Genomic DNA, 17,709 nt, shown 5'->3' with positions numbered 1-17,709 from the left:
TGGTTCGTTAATTTTTTTTTTTTCTATGGCGCAAGGGGCACCTGCCCGAGAGCATGAGATAATCAGATAAATATCGAGATCCCACTGTATCATATAAAAGTATATTTGAACACGGGCTCACACTGATTAAACTTTTGTATTTCTTTGAACCCATTATAATTAACAAAATTTAGCTACCAAAGAAAAGCAGTCCGTCAAGCGCCTCTTGTTGACACCTATGTGCCAACTAATTGTAAAGTAGAACGTTTAAACTGGTGATGTTAGCTGGATATGGTAAGAAATATAATTCTATAATGTGCTTGTTGGTTGCATGCCCACTACTAATACCGTCCTTTCCAACAACAACAAGACACAAGTAGGCGCGCCATTTATATACAAGTATTTAAGCTCAATCAGCCTGAAGAATAAAACTATTGTAGCAAAGGTTTTTCAACGAAAGCAAGAGTATACAAATACAACTAGCGGTAAAAAGTTATAAGCAAAACAAACAAAAAATAAAAACACTGACAGGTTGATTGCAAGTAATAGGTGAGGAAGGACGAAACAGGTTTCAATGATATTAACAAGAAGATGCGTTAAGTATTCGGGGTTACAACTTCACCGTATGCTTGTAACATTGCCGTTAACTGGTACGGACGTTATGCAGGTGGATTAAGGGTGAGTTAGGAATATTATGATTTATTTTTATTATAGCGGGTATAACGGATAAATTCGTGCTTATACATGTACCTTTTGTCGGAACGGCTGGATGAGATGAGAGATAGATGCACAAATATAGGAGGTTGAGCAGGCACTTGTTAAATAGACGGATGCTTTGCACTTGCTGTCTTCATTTTTGCTTTCAGTTATATTGCTTGGGAATTCCTAAGGGATTGCCTTACAATTTGTATGTACATAGCTTTGAAACAGCAGCGGATGAAATGAGAATTAAATTTTGCACATCAAGCACATAATGCCAAACCATAGACATATATGTATATCTATGAATGTGTTTGTATAAATCGAAAAGTGATGTTTTTTGAATACCTTTGATATTGCATTAGGGCCAGGACCCCTTCTTTGTTTTCAATGTTCTATACGGTAATGGAAATCCGCATATAATCTCTGAATTGATAACGGGGGCGGGATAAACTAGTTATTGTCATTAATACGATCAATTTGATTTTCACTTTTGTGTGAGTAAACAACGACCTTATTGAATAAATTAAAAGTGGCAACATTTAGTTCGTATTGAATAGATGCGCAGCAGATGCTTGTAAAAGCTTAACGGATTAAAATAATGTTTATAAAAAACATATACCTATAATGTGTATACGAAATTGCTCATTAAATATGTCCATATGTACATACATACATACAAATGAAATACAATAATATGTTTCCCCTTTTCTTTGCAATATTATAAGCACTTTTATACTCATGTTTTCCGCTTTTAGTTGTTTTCAAGTAAACTTATACATATATACAGGGGAAAACTTTATGCGCTAGAAATGAAACAGTACTGTTTTTGAGACGAAATATATTTTTTTAGTCAGTATTATCTCCCTTAAATTCAATAGACTTATTCCAATGATCTTCCAATAATTTTATGCCATCCCAATTATGCCTTTCCGAAAGCTCTGCAAAATACCCGTCTACGGCTGAAATATATTCTTCATTCGACGAAAAACGCTTTCCACAAAGAAATTGTTTCAGGTTTCTGAAGAGGCAGCAGTCGCTGGGAGCCAAATCTGGTGAATACGGTGGATGCTCAAACAATTTGTACCTTAATTCGTTGAATTTTGTCATTGGTGAGCAGGTGCATTGAATGCAAAATGATTTTTTGTATTGCAAACCAGGTCTTTTTTCACGAAATTTTTCATCCGTCGCATCCAAAAGGCTGCAATAATATTCAGAGTTAATTGTTTTGCCTTTCTGCAGATAATCAATCAACAAAATCAATCAAAAATGGTCAGCTTTTGCTTTTACACAGGCCTCAAAGCCCTCATTCGACCATTGACTAATAGCAGCACGCACAGCTTCCATTGGTATTGGCGACGCGGCTCTAACCTAACTGTAGTCCAATGAATTCAAATCTGGACTTCCAGACGGCCAAACTTCTGCGGCTATTGCCTTCTGTGCTGGAGCAGAATCATGCTGAAAGATCCAATGCTCTCCATCGAATGGAGTATTGCATAAATGCTCTACCATATATTCTAAAACATTCTGCTGAAAAAATTTGGCCCCAGCTCTTACCCCTTATTCACAGAAGTGAAGAGTTGTAACGCCTTTAGTAGTGACCACGTTGAGCCCTGGGAATAACAAATTATGCGTCATTGGAAGTTTTTGTGTGGATTTTGTCGCTTTGCTTATTAAAAACTACTCATCAGTGACAATTTTTACATCAGTAAAAAGGGTACTTTCAGGACCGTTTGCATCTGGTGAGCCTAATTTACTTCAAACGCGTTATCAAAAGGTAACCACTTGACCGACAGTAGGTTTTCATGTGGAGATCATCTCGAATAAGTATCGAGAGTTTTCTTTCTTCTAATCTTTTTCTTCTTTCTAATCGGATTTCTGCGAATGCGTTCGCGATGAAGAGAAATACGATAAAAGATGCAGTAAATAAACATTTTCGAACTATTAAGTTTTTTAAGAAGCTCATAAGTTTTACTTGCTTTTTCTACTTATATGCAATCACCATAAAACGATTTTCTTTATCTCCCAACTCCATTGTAATAAGCGAAAGCAAACAGTGAACTGACTATGATTATATGAGTAGACACAGCATGCAAATCAGTGATGGAAAAGTACGCAAAGTTATGCATTTTTTCGCCCTTTTAACTCTAGACACCACTTTACGCACAATCCATTTTTTTGGCACTATTTGACAAAAAGACGAAAATATGTTCATATATCTAAACTATCTTCGTAGTAAAAAGTGCTGAAGCAATTAATTACGAATATAGAGTATTATATACCTTTTCAGAGGTAAACGAGTTTTAACAAGAATGAATTGAACGAATATTTATTTGCTATCTAATCAGCTGTTACATTTCGTTATTTAGACATGTATATAGAACCTGAATGAAAATAAACATGTAGATTTACGTGATTGAGTTGATTAAAAAATATAAAAACCGGCAATCGATTAATATCTCTATTAACATCTGTTTTATAGAAAGTTTATTCGAACTTGATGCCGGCAATCTCCAATATATTTTCGCACACTTTCTGCACTAAATTCGTGACAATTGAAAACTATCACATGCCATCCCTGATAAGAGATGGGCTGAAAATAACTGGGCCCATCAAAGAAAGAACGGTTGTTTTTGTTTTTGTTCGAAATTGGCTTTATTCATCAATATAATCTCCATTAAGAGCAACCAAATCATTTCCGCGCCAAAAACATTTCAATACCACTTTTGTAGAACGACTTCTCTTTTCCCTCAAAATAGGCCTCAGTTTCAGTGATAACCTCTTCATTCGAGAGAAGTTTGTAACCGACGAGCCAAAAGAAATTTCGGTTTGTTACCTTTAAACATGGCCAAACACTGCTCAAATCATGAACACGTTGCTGTTTTTGGTCAACAGTCAGCTTTCTCATGGACAAATGCTCATGCAATATAAAGCCAACACGTTCTTTTAAAATCTTTGCGACGTCAGCTATAGCACGCTACTTCACTTTCCGATCCCATCATTGGTGTCTCTACGACCACGTTAGAGGTCAGCAAACAAACGTTTTATTTTCGTTTCTGATGGTGTTGAATCCCTTTGTCACATTGTTTTTAAAATAAAATAGCGTCACTCTTAGCACAATAACTCGCGAATTAATTAATAGAATATCATGAAATTTCAACAGCTGTCTTTTGAAAATGAAGCAAATTCAATAAAACTAGCACCATCTATGTGTAAGGCCCGGTTATTTTCAACCCATGTGTTACAAACTACATAACGTCATTTTTTCTGCGAATTTGTCCTCACTGTATGCATTGTAAACTTTGTAACAACATTTTTGGCAATAATGAGTGAGAATAAGCATTTTTATACTCTCGCAGAATGTTGGATAGAGTATAATAGTATTGTTTACCTAGGGGTTGTGTGTAACCCTAAAACATAAACAAGATATACATGTCTATCAAGTTAATCAGAATGACGAGACAAGTTGTGTTGTCACATTAAAATGGTTGCTATTGCAAATGGGACCATTTCCACTCCCTCAAAATGCTGTTAATCGAAAAACTTTAATTTGTTACAACTAGCCACAAATTATTGAAGGGAATTCGTGCATTAACACATTTTTAAGAAATGACGGTAGCGCCGCCTTAAATAAGTTTAATGTATTTATCTTACAAAGCTAAATAAAAAGCTGTATAGCTAACTATTGTAATTTTACTATGATACTATTGTATAATTACTATTATATCTAACGACTCTATTCTTTCTGTTAAATGTTAACACTATTTAACTTATTAATAAAGCTTTCAAATTTAAGTAAAATTGGTAAAAATATTGAATTTTCTGATTTTTCTAAGTGTTTGTTTCGCATAGGTTTATAGTTGTAGTAATGAACCGATTACGACTACTCTTTATTATTTGAAAAACAAAAAATGTATTTACGAAAAATCGAACACAGTTTGAATGACTTTAGATTTGCATTTAGTGAGGAAAGTACGAGTGTCATAAAACGAGAATATATTCAAGAAACAGAATTGGTTTGCTTGTTCGGAAAATTAGTAATTAATCGTATTTAAAAATTAAAAATATCTAAAAATTAGTCGAGCATCCACTAAAAACAATCAATTGCTTTAGCGCTCATAACGACACGTCTTCAGTTTTAAAAAAGTCTTTGTTGGATTCAAGGTAACCAGGAGAATATTTTCAACACGGAAAACAAAATTCCAACTGATTTTAAAATTTCAAATACTGTTACAAGAGTGAAAGATCGTTTTAATCGGTGTATAACCCTCGATTGCACCTATTTAGGAATATTTATATTGCATATTTTAAAAGTTAACATATATTTGTATCGATTTTTAATTTCTGGTAATAGTAAAAAAATTTGCTTGAACAAAAAAACAAAAGAAATACTTATGCTCAGAAAAAGCATTATACAACAAACATACTTGTATGTATGTATTTCATGTGCTTTTCTTCAGCATTTCATTGTAACACGTGAAAAATATGTCTGAAGTAAAACTTAATTTGATTGTCGACTACTGTTCGGGGGTCTATTCAAGAAAAAACGAAAATCAAACAGGTGCATTAAATTAGTTACGTGCATGTAAGTAAACTTTTTGTGGCTTCGCTAAGACATCGCTAACTGAAATTCAACCATATGTTGTTAAATATAATTTACTGTTTCATTTCCCCACCGGAAGTCCATATATGCATCATATTGTACATATCGGCGACTATAAATTAAATAGAACTAATTTTCCACATAGATAAGGGTGAAAAGGACGTCACCTACTTCAATTCGACATAAAAACTTGAGACACATTAATATATGTATGTCATTAAGTTAATTCAAAAATGTTCTATGCGTATTTATTTTAGTACTGCTCTTATATTCTACCTATTTCATGTTTACACACTTTCAAGACACACACATACGTATATGTGTACATAGTCCTATTGTCTCATGTTGTTGCTACTACTTCCAGATTTTTTGCAGAGGTTAATGAGCTTTCGAGCAATTTTTTTATTAACTTTAAAGTTTAACTTGTTATTGAAACAGCTTGCTTAACGCATTTCCATTTTTAAAGTATACATCTATATTTACATACATACATATATTGTCCATACACATCCATAAACATCGATTGCAATATTTTTCGAGTCATTGATTGAAATTGAATGCATGACATATTTCCATGCGGTGCCGAATATTTCTTTAATAAAATTAAAATTATAACGTGTAAGCCTTTTGGGAAATTGCCACGTGACGGTCGTTTGTCAGGTAAGGACACAATTCGTGTCGTTAATTATATTAAACCTCATTTCAAGGGTTGGGCACAAATTTCGATTGCTACTTGATTGTAATCAAATTACACAACCTGTTCTGAACAATGGGGCATGACGCCACAACATATACTACTGGTAAAACACCCCTCAATGTAAATGTACGAGTTTTACACAAGCAAACTATTAGCAATGAGTATTCCATCTATTTTCAACATTAGCAACCTGTGTGCTTTACGTTCATAATTGAGTACAGTGTTCACCTAACGCTTTAAAACAATTAAGGTACGGGTTTTACATTTAGGCAGTTGAGACACCGGTAATTTTTGATACCAAATACGTCTTTAAATGGATCTAGAGACCGTAATGTACATATACAGCAAATAATTGGAACTTATCACAAATCTATTGTGGCGGCTAATATCGATTCCAGATGTGTTTCACATGGTAAAATGTGGGAAAACGAGTCAGGTTGATATGATATACTCACGTATAGATAAGTTTCATAATTGGACTTTCAGTGTAGCATCGCTAACTTCTCAATCAAATTTATATCTCACAATTCACTCGAGCAATACTTGCATGATTTTCATAATCCTTCCTAATATAGTTTCGAGTTGGATAAAACTGGACCACGACTACAATTACTTATATTACTAATATTATATATATATACGGCCGTTTGAGTTCACTCCCTTTATTTGATTTTACCAAAGTTAACACATGCATATATTCGTTACATTTTTCCTCCATATACCGCATATGATAATTTCCATCCTTCCATTTTTTCAAAATGAGTATATAGAATTTTAAGTTTAAAAATCTATCTGACACTGAATTGGATTGCTTTTTGTTTCACATTTTGTTAGGATATGCCGAGAGAGTTTTGATATAAAGTACTTGAGTTTTCGTGATACATATGCAAATATATAAATTAATAGGTAGTTATACTGTGGCCAAACCATTTCTATATTTAATATTTTATCTTTTAATTAAAAATTACACTATTACAATTATTACACCTACTTTTAATCAAAACTATATTGCAAATTTCTTAAAATTAAAATAAAATATTATGAAATGAAAAGGAGGCGGCCATCAGTTAGCACGCAATAACAAACTCTTGAGTGTATCTACTATAAAAATAATTTACATATACCATAAATATTTTAGCCAGCGTTAGGCCTCTCCTTTTTATCCTCAAGACGCCTATAATAAAGGAGTTAATATATAGATAATATATAATATACAAGGTGTGTTTAAAGGAAAAGGTGAATTTAGAATTTTTTTGAAAAGTACTTATTTATTTATCAATATCTATTTGGTAACCTTTAAAGTAATCCCCCTTGGATATAATACATTTGTGCCAATTTTTTCCAATCCTCGAAGCACTACTGAATTGCGCTTTTTGGAATGGCCATCAGCTCTTTCTTCGATTCTGACTTGATCTCATCAATTGTGGCAGAACGCTTTCCTTTCATTGGTTTCTTCACTTTTAGGAATAGGAAAAAGTTCGTCACCAGTTAAGATCCGTTTGAACAAACCCGGATCCCGGAAATTTAGCAATTTTGGAACAAACTACGCTGCCACACGTTAAATTCTCAAAATATTCGAGAAAATTGAATGACCTAAGGCGTTTGATATGATAACATCCTCTGCAACTTCCCTAATAGTAATTCGACGATTTTCAAAAACAATTTTTTCACTGTTTCGATGTTTTCTTCGCTTGTTGACGTAGTCGCACCTCCAGAATGCTCAACTTCATCAACATCTCCTCGGCCTTTTGTAAAGCACTTGTACCCCTTATACACACATTTTTGAAACAAAGTAGACTCACCGAATGCCACTGTCAACATTTCAAGTGCCTTGGAGTAAACTACTAATCGAAATTGGCTCCTAATGCAAGCACATAATAAACATACAAGTATATATAGATTAATGTAATAATATTTTTGCGCTTTACTTTCTTATAAACATATATTATATATCGCTTGCTGTATTTGTTTCATTCAGGTGAATTCCATGATTTGATTTGATAGAAACACATGGAAACAGCTGAATAGTTAGTTCTGAATAATATTAACAAAAACGAATGCTGTATCATTTGGATAGTGCAGGTTTAGTAGATTTTTGAAAATTATAAATGCCTGATAATTATAATATAAAGTAAAGGTGCATTACATGATAATTAAGCAAGTAAGCGAATTTGTATTAAGATCTTACCAAAAATGTACTTCAACAAACTTTGTTTAAATTGCTGAAGTTTCTGAGAAGTGTACTGGGTCATGTATGACTCCTGCATATAAAATTATACCTATTCAGTTCCACATTGTTAATATTGATCGATACGAGATGATTGCTCTTTGAGTATATCTCACACCGTGATATAAGGAGCTGTCTGCCATACCTATGGTATTGTCAAATGTTTGATCTCATCCAAATGTATGCTTTCCGCACTTTCCTTATATATACTTGTATATAAATATACAGAATGTAATTGTTGTTCTTTAAGATTTATTGGAGCATACGAGGTTGGTCCAATAATGATTTGGTCTAAAGAAGAAAAAGGTTAATTTTGGAAACCTTTCAATTTTTTCTCAGCAGATCAGAGTAAAATTACAGCCCAGTGCAGATTCGAAAAGGAGATTATAAGGTGCAAGTATCAATGGTTAGCACTCAGCTTTAGAACGGACGCCGCAGGTTAATAGAAATCGAGAGGAGCCTAAAACTACTTACAGAAATCCAATTCGCAATGAAACTGGTAAATCATTTAATAAATTGAAGGCGTTGGAGCGCAACAGACAAAATTGGAAAACTTTATGGATAGACAAAGTTCCTAATTTACATTTTTGTTTTAAAGACATGTCTTAATAACAATAATAGTCAGAAATAAACTTTTCCAAATGTTGTCAAAACAGTAATCGTATACGAGGATGTAATACACGATAATAGTTTAACCCTGAACAGGGTATTAATTAATTTCCATGAAATTTGTAACACCTAGAAGGAAAAATCGGGGACCCTATAATATATATATATAAATTCGATGGATGCAAAAAATCATAATCTGAGTCTATTTATTCATTTATTATATGTCCTAACGACCACTTTGAAAACGTTGAAACCATTCGTGCACTCTACTACGGGATAGGCAATCGTCGCCATATATAATACTTGTTTCATCAATTGAAACGTTTTACCAATTTTAAAACAAAATTTAATGCTGGCTTTTTGTTCGAAGCTCATTTTCTATCTATCTAAAACATACTGCAATAACTACACTTCTCATAGATGAAATGTTATGAAATTTTTACTGGAAGTCGATAAAGGATAGCAGATTCTAACGCACTAGTCGACATATAGATGGCGCCACTAGAGTTTACTTTGTTACTTTTTTACTGTTTACTTTGGAACACACCTTGTATATGTAGCTGCCATACAAACTGAACTATCGGAATAAAGCGCTTGTATGGAAAGCTTTTTCATTTGACGAGATATCTTCAAAAATTTTACATTTTCATATTTTCTAAGGCAACTGTGCAATCTCCAAAGAAATTGTTCAGTCTCCGAAGTGTTCCCCTAAAGCATATAGCTGTCATACAAACTGACCGATCTAAACCAAGTTCTTGTATGGAATCTTTTGTATTTGTGAAGGGTATTATAGCTTCGGTGCAACCAAGGTTAACGTTTTCTCTTGTTTTGTCTTAAAGTACATTTCTTCTTACACATAAATTCATTAAAAGAGAATTCGATTACTTCAGCTGAGCGAATGCGAGATAGCTAAAAACTATTTACGATCAATCCGCTTGTTCGTTTTGACTAACACAATGAGAGCTAGACGTTGCTAGCACAAGTTAGTGGTGGTATTTATTTCATCAATATTAATGTTTTTCAATTATTCACTTTTTTTTTGATGTATAGGAAATTCGTTAACAGATTTTTTTTCACGCAAGTCAAATGAAAACAATCAGTAGAAATATTCGTAAGTTATGCAAATTCAAGGGTTCAAGTTAACAGCCGATACACAACTAGCCAAAAGTAACTAATCATTGCCCACGTAGAACATACTGAGCTCATCACAAGAGTGACATTTATTTTCTCCGTATTTGATAGATTTTACGATTACAATTTGACCAACTTGTACTGTGGCAGTATCTTAGAAGAATCCTCACCAAATTAATTTCTCACAAGAGCAAATTTCCGTTAAATTAGCAAAAAAAATCATTCTAATAGAAATTATAGCGAAATGGCTAACTTTATGCAGAATAAATAATATATTCATCTTTGTGGAAAAAACATTTAGGCTATACAAAAACGACTATACTCACGCAACATGTTGCAACAGAGTTTTTTGTTTGTTTGTAACTTAAAACTAATCAATATATGTAGATATAGAGGTATATAGGTATATGTATAATGATCAGGATGAAGAGACGAGTCCAATTCCGGGGGACTGTCTGTATGTCCGTCCGTGCATGAAAGTGATAACTTAAGTAAAACGTTTGGTATTGCAAATAGACGGAATTATTTCATTGACACAGTCGCAAAATGCCGTTAACGAAATACTACAAAGTGTTATAACTATGCCAGAAGTTATGAACCAAACTTAATTTGATACAAGGCATCGAAGTATCTAGTGGTATCCGTGGTTTTATCGTTCAACTTGTCAGTTATCTTAATGAAACTTATATAACACCTTTCTGCTGTAAGAAATTCAATAACATGTCAAAGTTTCATGACATTTAATTCAATCGTTCTCATAATATTGAGAGTAAAGTGACAAAGAGACACATGTTGAATTTCAAATAACAACCTGGCTCTGAATGCATAGACAAAGTATTATACTCCTTAGTCTAATCGCCAGTCCGCTGAATGGTTGTTACCCGGTTAAAGTTGTCCAAAAATGTCGAACCACAGCGGGTCGGCCGGCAAGGTTGTTACTAAGCAAAGTCGGTGGAAACAGAGCCTTCTAGTATTTAATCATACTGCGTAAAAGTTATTCAAATCGTGTTATAACCAAGTCCAGTTACTATTTAAAGTATACTATAAGTGCATTAGCTTGATAATACAAAGGAATTGGAATTAAACATGAAAAATTGGCGTGGCACCGCCCATTTTGACGTGAAATACAATTCCTTAGTATATTATGTTACAGTTTTAAAATGGGTGAAAGCGGACTACAACCACACCTACTACTTCTCAATTCAATCTGATTCTTTCACTTTAAAATGTATATATCAAGCATCGATATCGGAATAAAACTTTGCATGAAAAGTGTATTCAATGTGTAGAAACTCTTATCTAAAAATATTCGAAAACTATAATAACTAAAACTCGAATAAATTTTCAAGCCCCGATGCCTAATATGAGGACTTTAGTGCGAATGACTCAATTTTTGCCAAAAATATCGATGAATCTGTGAGATATATTAAAGAAATACAAATATACAATCCACGAACTAAATATGTATATGGGTGTGTGATGTTGCATTTTACATTAATCAAATTGCGTGGAAGCGTGGTCTGAAGATTAATTTAGTGTAATGCAAAATTAAATGTTAGTCCATCGGCTCAGATATACTCAATATAGTGATATTCAACTTTTAAGTTGACTTTTTATCGTTTATATTTATAAAGACGTGTAATATTTTATCTTAGTCATAATGTGGTTAAGTGTGTAATATGAATGAAATCGGTCTAGTCTTACCTGTAGTGGTCGTTGCGGAGGTCCAGCCATACTATGATGATGGTACATAACGTCATGTTTGATTTGACCCGGCATTTGACTGTGATGATGTGTGGATTGATGTTTACCCATATCTACCGCCGCCAGTGCTTCCGCTCTACTAAGGATACCATCATTGATTCCCGCAAATATGTCACCCTATTTATAATATTAGAAATGAAGAATGAATATATGAGGTAATAATTGCTTTTGTTTATTTGGCAGATTATTATTAAAAAATTTTAAAATTAGGATACCAAAAAGATCAGCGGTACTATGTTGCAGTCCGTCATTTCCGTCCAAAGAGAATTAAATTGAATCATTGTTTAATTGGATTTAACATTTTTATCTAAACGGAAATGTTAGCAACCAAAATTTCGAAACGGAACTTCACCCAGAACGAGTCACTGTGTGGTGCGCAGTTTCCTCAAGGTGTATGTCGGGCCAAACTTCTTTGAAGAAAACGGTGTAACAGTAACTATCAATGGGCACCGTTATTTAAAGATGGTTTTTGAGTGTTTTTATCCAAAACTACGTTGAAGACATATCCCTTTCAATAGCGTTTAGTTCCAGCAAGATCAAGCAACACACAGCCAGACTGGTTATTGTGGAGCTCCAACGAAAATTTGAAAACAAATTAATATCAAGAAAATCCACTTTCCATTGTCCCCCAAGGTCACCTAACCTGACTGCACCAAACTTTTTTTTATAGGGTTATGTCAAGCAAGAGGTACACAAGCCAAAGCCCAGAAATCTGACTGAACTGAAACAGTCTATTAAATCGATAATTGAGGAACGGCTTCAACCCTTCAGGTCGCAATTAATAATTTTCTAATTAGGTGTCGCATAAGCTTAGCTAAGCATGGACTTCATTTACGGTCCATAATTTTTAAAATAATTAATTTTGTAAAACAAGTTAAAATTTTCTATACAATAAAAGAAGAATAAATGTAATGAAGTGATAAAAAAAAGTGATTATGATTTGTTTTTGTAGCACGATTCGTAAGCTACCTCGTAATTAGACACTAAAACTATATTATTTTGCGAAATATAAAATGTAGCACTTAATAAAATATAAGTTATTGTACTCTATGTACATATACATAACTACATCATTATTAATTTAAATTAATATTTACATGAAATGCATCGGACCTTTGGCTAATTTAAAAGCATAGCGATTTGATTCATTATTAAGTCATATCATACCATGGGTTTGTAGAACTTATTTTAAGGGTTTGATTGATTGATTGATTAATTTTGAGGTATGCACCGCGACCTACGGTCTATTGTGCCCTCCCCTAAGTCATATCGTGTCATCTAGGCCCAGCATATTGATAAATTCCAAAATTCTGCTGGGTGCTAGTGAGGCGATACAATCCCTGTGTGGAAACATGGATCCCAGGGCCTTGATTCTGCGTCTGCAGACTGCTGTGCAGTTCATCAGCAGATGTTCGGGGGCTTCCGGCTCTATGTCGCAGAACCGGCAGTTTGCAGAAGAGGCTATGCCTATGTTAAAGAGATGCTTCTTGAGCCTGCAGTGGCCGGTTTAGAACGCTACCAGTAGCCGGAATTTGTTTCTTGGGAGATTAATTATGGCATTGAACCGCTTGAGGTCGTAACCCTCCATTAGCAGTCTGGCATGGTGCATGCCCTGGAGTTGTTGCCAGTGTATCTCCCTGTCTGATCTTTCCTCCCTGCGGAGGAGCTCTTTGATGGTATGTGGACCAACCGCTAAGTATGGTTCCGGCCCTACCATTCTTGTAGAGGCTGCAGAGCGAGCTAACTCGTCGGCTAGTTCGTTCCCAGCTATACCCCTATGGCCAGGCACCCAAATAAGGTGCACTCGGTTGTTCTCAGATAGGCTGTTCAGCCGTTCTATACACTCCATCACTAGGAGAGATCTGACCTAATAGGCATTGATCGCTCTTAGTGCCGACTGACTATCGCTGAGTATAGCGATACTTTTATTGCGATAGTTGCGCTGGAGATTTATTCCTACACACCGACTTATAGCATAGACCTCGGCTTGGAATATGCTAGGGAAACTTCCCATGGGAATGGAGAGTTTGGTGCTTGGCCCAGCGACCCCTGCACCAATCCCCTCCTCCGTTTTCGACCCGTCGGTGTACCACTTGATGGTGCAACCCTTTAGCAGCAGGTCTAGTGCAGAGTCCTTCCACTCAGATTTGCTGCCAAGGGTTACTTGGAACTTCCTGCTGAAGTTTACTACTTTGGTAATGCTATCCCTTGGGAGAAGGGCTAGTGGTATTTCCTCACTTAGCTCTTTCATCTGCTGGGATGAGATTACCTTCCCTTTGCCAGCTCCCTCTGCTGTCATTTGGAGCAGAGTTCGTTTGGCTGTCTGTTTGATTACCAGGTGTAGCGGTGAAAGTTCTAGCATGACCTCCAGTGCTGCGGTCGGACACGTTCGCATTGCTCCCGACGCGCAGATGCAGGCAAGTCTTTGCAGCTTCGACAGTTTAAGTCCTACCGAAGTCTGCGATGCTTTCGAACCCCACGATACCGCTCCATACGTGATAATCGGTCTCACAATCATGGTGTACATCCACCTGATAGTCCTTGGGGAGCACCCCCAGGATTTTCCACATTTCTTAAGGGTTAAGTATTTAAGGAACAATATGGTATATATATATTTTGGTTACTACCGGGGTCACAGCTGGCGGATAGTGGACGGCCTAGATTAAGTAGGTTAGCTGCGTATAGTAATACGCAGCACCCGACCAAGAGCTGCTGGAGAGGAGGGCTTGGCTCAAAAAGCCTCATGCGCCCAATGAACTTCCGGCGAAGAGGCGAATAGATGCCGCCTGTAAATAAACGTCCACAACTCCCACCAGGGTTGCACCAAGGTAGAACCTACAAACGAGAGGAAGGCAACAAAGCAAAGAGGGACCAATCCAGCGATCAGCCCAAAAATGCGCAAAGATGTCGAAGAAACTCCGGGCAAGCGCTCATCAGAATCGAGACCAGTAAGATTCTGATTATGGTATACTGGAAATTCGGAACGGACCAGGTAGACAAAGGGCTGGTGAGAGCAGCATTCTGTCACCTCAGTAGGTAAGAGTAAAATCTCACCGAAATGGCTGACAGGGTAATGCTGTAATCACCTCTGTCTCGTTAAAACCCTGGCAGGACTTCAAGTACGTTCAATGCACGTCGCCATTAATTTGGTCGTACAGGTTCAATTGAGACGAACTCCTGATTCGTGCCCGAACCTGGCTCTGAACATAAGCACTCATAAGAACTTTTGTCAACCCTTGCGTGGCCTCCCTGCTCGCATAGATAACCACGGGGTTCATATGGCAACTGCTACAACGTGAGGAGATAGCGGCTTGAAGCGGAGATCCAATAGCATAAACAACAAAAATCACAAGAGAAAGAACAATACGGAAAAAACAACAAAACAAAGACATCCAAGACGAGGAATGCGGAACAGCTTTCCGCAGGAGCTGCAGGATACTTAGGTATCTTATACTAACGGTCACACCAAAACAACCGGACAAAGAAGGAAAGACGGACAGGGAAACTCCGTCTACACAAGCAGAAACCGCAAAGCAACCAGAAGCGGGGAGCACTCCAGCTGCCACCACAGTAGAGCCTTGGACCATTCAGAATTTACCGAAGGAAGAGTATATTACCCAAATGAGACTCGCAGAAGACGAGTCTCTAGAGAAGTGCAAGGGTGTCGTACAAAAAATGAAGATGGCGATGGCAAAACAAAAGAATGTCAGCATGGACGTGAAGAATGGAACGGCACAACTCGACGAACTCTTCGACGTAAACAAGAGTTACCGCAAAACTGGCTTACCGCGGAAAAATAACCAAGACGGGAGCATCTAAGCAGACGTCACGCAAGCCCAGAGTCAACAACTTCCAAGCGACGGGCGACAAGCCCTGTGGAACCTCGCGAAACAGTGCGGCTACGAAATGAAAAGAACAGCAGAAGTAAGACCACAACGGAAGAACACAGCTGCAAATGATAGGATCAAGCGGCAATCAGAGACCGTGATCATTAAGCCAACAGAAGGTAATAGCTACGCCGAGGTCCTGAAGAATATCCGGAGCAAGGTGATTCTTAAAGAAGCAGATGTTAAGATCAAAGGAATCCGCAAAACAAGAGCCGGGGCGATACTACTAGAACTGGAGAAGGGGCAAACCACAAAGGCCAGCTTCTGCGAGGCACTCAAAAGCACCCTTCGAGAATCTGCAATGGTGGCCGACCTTAAACAAAAGACTACCATCGAGATCAGAGACCTCGACTCTCTCACAACAAAAGAGTAAGTCGAAGAGGCTGTAAAAGAGGCGATTAAGGACTTAAACGAAGACATCAAGGTAAACCTAACACAAGAGAGCAAGCAAAGACGTACATAACGCTCCATACTGAGAAAGCAGAAGCGCTGATGCGACAGGCACGCATCATTGGCTGGGTTTACTGTAGAATTCGACTCAAAGAAAATGCAAAGAGGTGCTTCCGCTGCTTTGGACGAGGACACCTAACTTGGGACTGCAAAGGACCTGATAGAAGAGGGCAAGGCATCTGCATAAAATGCGGCCAACCAGGTCACAAACTGAAAGAGTGCACAAAGCCTTCATTATGCTGCCTCTGTACAGAAGCCAAACATCAACCGGTTGACCATATACCGGGCTCTGCAAAATGCGTAGTATACAGGAAATACCTGAATAAGTGAATATCTTACAGGCCAATATGCACAGATGCAAGGCTGCTGACGCACTACTCTCCCAGATGGTGGTGGAGAACGGCTATGATTTAATCATCATAAGCGAACAATATAGAAAGAAAGAGAGTGGAATCTGGCTAGAAGATAGCAGCTCAACCGTCGCTATATGGCTACCCCCAAGAAGTAAAATCACCATCACATGTGAAGGGAACAGCAACGGTTTCGTCTGGGCCAGTTGCGACCTTTTCACAGTAATAAGCTGCTACCTGACGCCAAGCGATAGCATACAGGAAAAGCTCAACGACATTGAAGATACGGCTAGGTCCATAGAGAGACCTTTAATTGTTGCTGGAGACCTTAACTCGAAAGCCATAGAGTGGGATATGCCAAACATCGACTCGAGAGGTAAGCGCATCCTAGATACTGCAGCGCGCCTCGGTCTAATAGTGCTAAATACAGGAGACGCAACTACGTCTAGAAGACCGGGTGCGAGGAAACCACACCAGACATCACGCTATCATCAGAACGTATGGCAGGCTTAATAAAGGAATGGAGGGTACTAGAAGTATATACTGGCAGCGATCATCAGTACATCTCCTTCGCGATTGACACCGGCATCCACGATAAAAACCAGAGAAATAATACCGCCAGCCGAAAGTTGAACGTTTCGAAATTAAACAATTCGAAATTAATCTCCGTAATAGACGAGCAGAACCCATCTAGCAGCTCTCCCAAAACTGCGAGGAAAATTGTCGAGCACACAATGCTTAACATAACAAGAGCCTGTAACAAATCAATGCCCAAAGCTTCCCACAGCAAAAGTAAAGCGGCAGTTTATTGGTGGACAGAAAATATCGCCCAACTTAGACGCACATGTCTTCGCGCTCGCAGGTCGTACACGAGATCCATGGGCAGAGGAGCCGCATCCCAGGAAGCCGAGCAATATCAAGCGGGGAGGAACTACGCGAGGATGTTAACAAAACCCCCTGGGGACTCGGGTATAAAATAGTAATGAAAAAACTAGGAGTCCGAGCTAAACCACCTAACTTAACCGCTGTCAAAATGGACCACATCGTAAGCGCGCTATTCCCACACACGAAGAGCTGCAACTGGCAGCAGGCAAGCTCAAGACTAATAAATCACCCGGCCCGGATGGAATCCCAGCAGAAATTCTTAAAATAATCGCTGCAGGGCGACTGGCAGTACTTCTGAATATGTACAACGCCTGCCTCGAAGCTGGAATATTCCCTGAACCTTGGAAAAAACAACGGCTAGTCCTAATCAGTAAGGGAAAAGGAGATCCCAACTTGCCATCAGCATACCGTCCACTATGCATGCTCGA

At 37.3% G+C, this 17,709-nt stretch overlaps 1 protein-coding gene and 1 long non-coding RNA gene across 5 annotated transcripts in view; one reads left to right on the top strand and one right to left on the bottom strand.

The window, feature by feature from the left end:
• The window catches only part of LOC138857264 (uncharacterized), a 44,818-nt gene that overhangs the window by 745 nt on the left and 26,364 nt on the right, over positions 1-17,709 (top strand). Inside the window, exon 1 of one of the 3 annotated variants that reach the window (XR_011396348.1) lies at positions 4,614-4,842. The exons of 1 other annotated variant lie outside the window; for it this stretch is intronic. This is a non-coding gene — a long non-coding RNA (uncharacterized lncRNA). One more of the 3 variants, XR_011396346.1, reaches the window with a different exon arrangement.
• The window catches only part of acj6 (abnormal chemosensory protein 6), a 71,778-nt gene that overhangs the window by 33,156 nt on the left and 20,913 nt on the right, over positions 1-17,709 (bottom strand). For both annotated transcript variants that reach the window (XM_014238965.3, XM_070109474.1), the window contains exon 3: positions 11,650-11,826. In XM_014238965.3, coding sequence (XP_014094440.3) covers positions 11,650-11,826 — 177 coding nt within the window. The remainder of the gene's footprint in view (positions 1-11,649; positions 11,827-17,709) is intronic.

Source organism: Bactrocera oleae, chromosome 5, assembly GCF_042242935.1.
Source record: "Bactrocera oleae isolate idBacOlea1 chromosome 5, idBacOlea1, whole genome shotgun sequence".
In the NCBI taxonomy this organism is placed as follows: Eukaryota; Metazoa; Arthropoda; class Insecta; order Diptera; family Tephritidae; genus Bactrocera; species Bactrocera oleae.
This window is presented reverse-complemented; position numbering and strand designations above follow the sequence as displayed.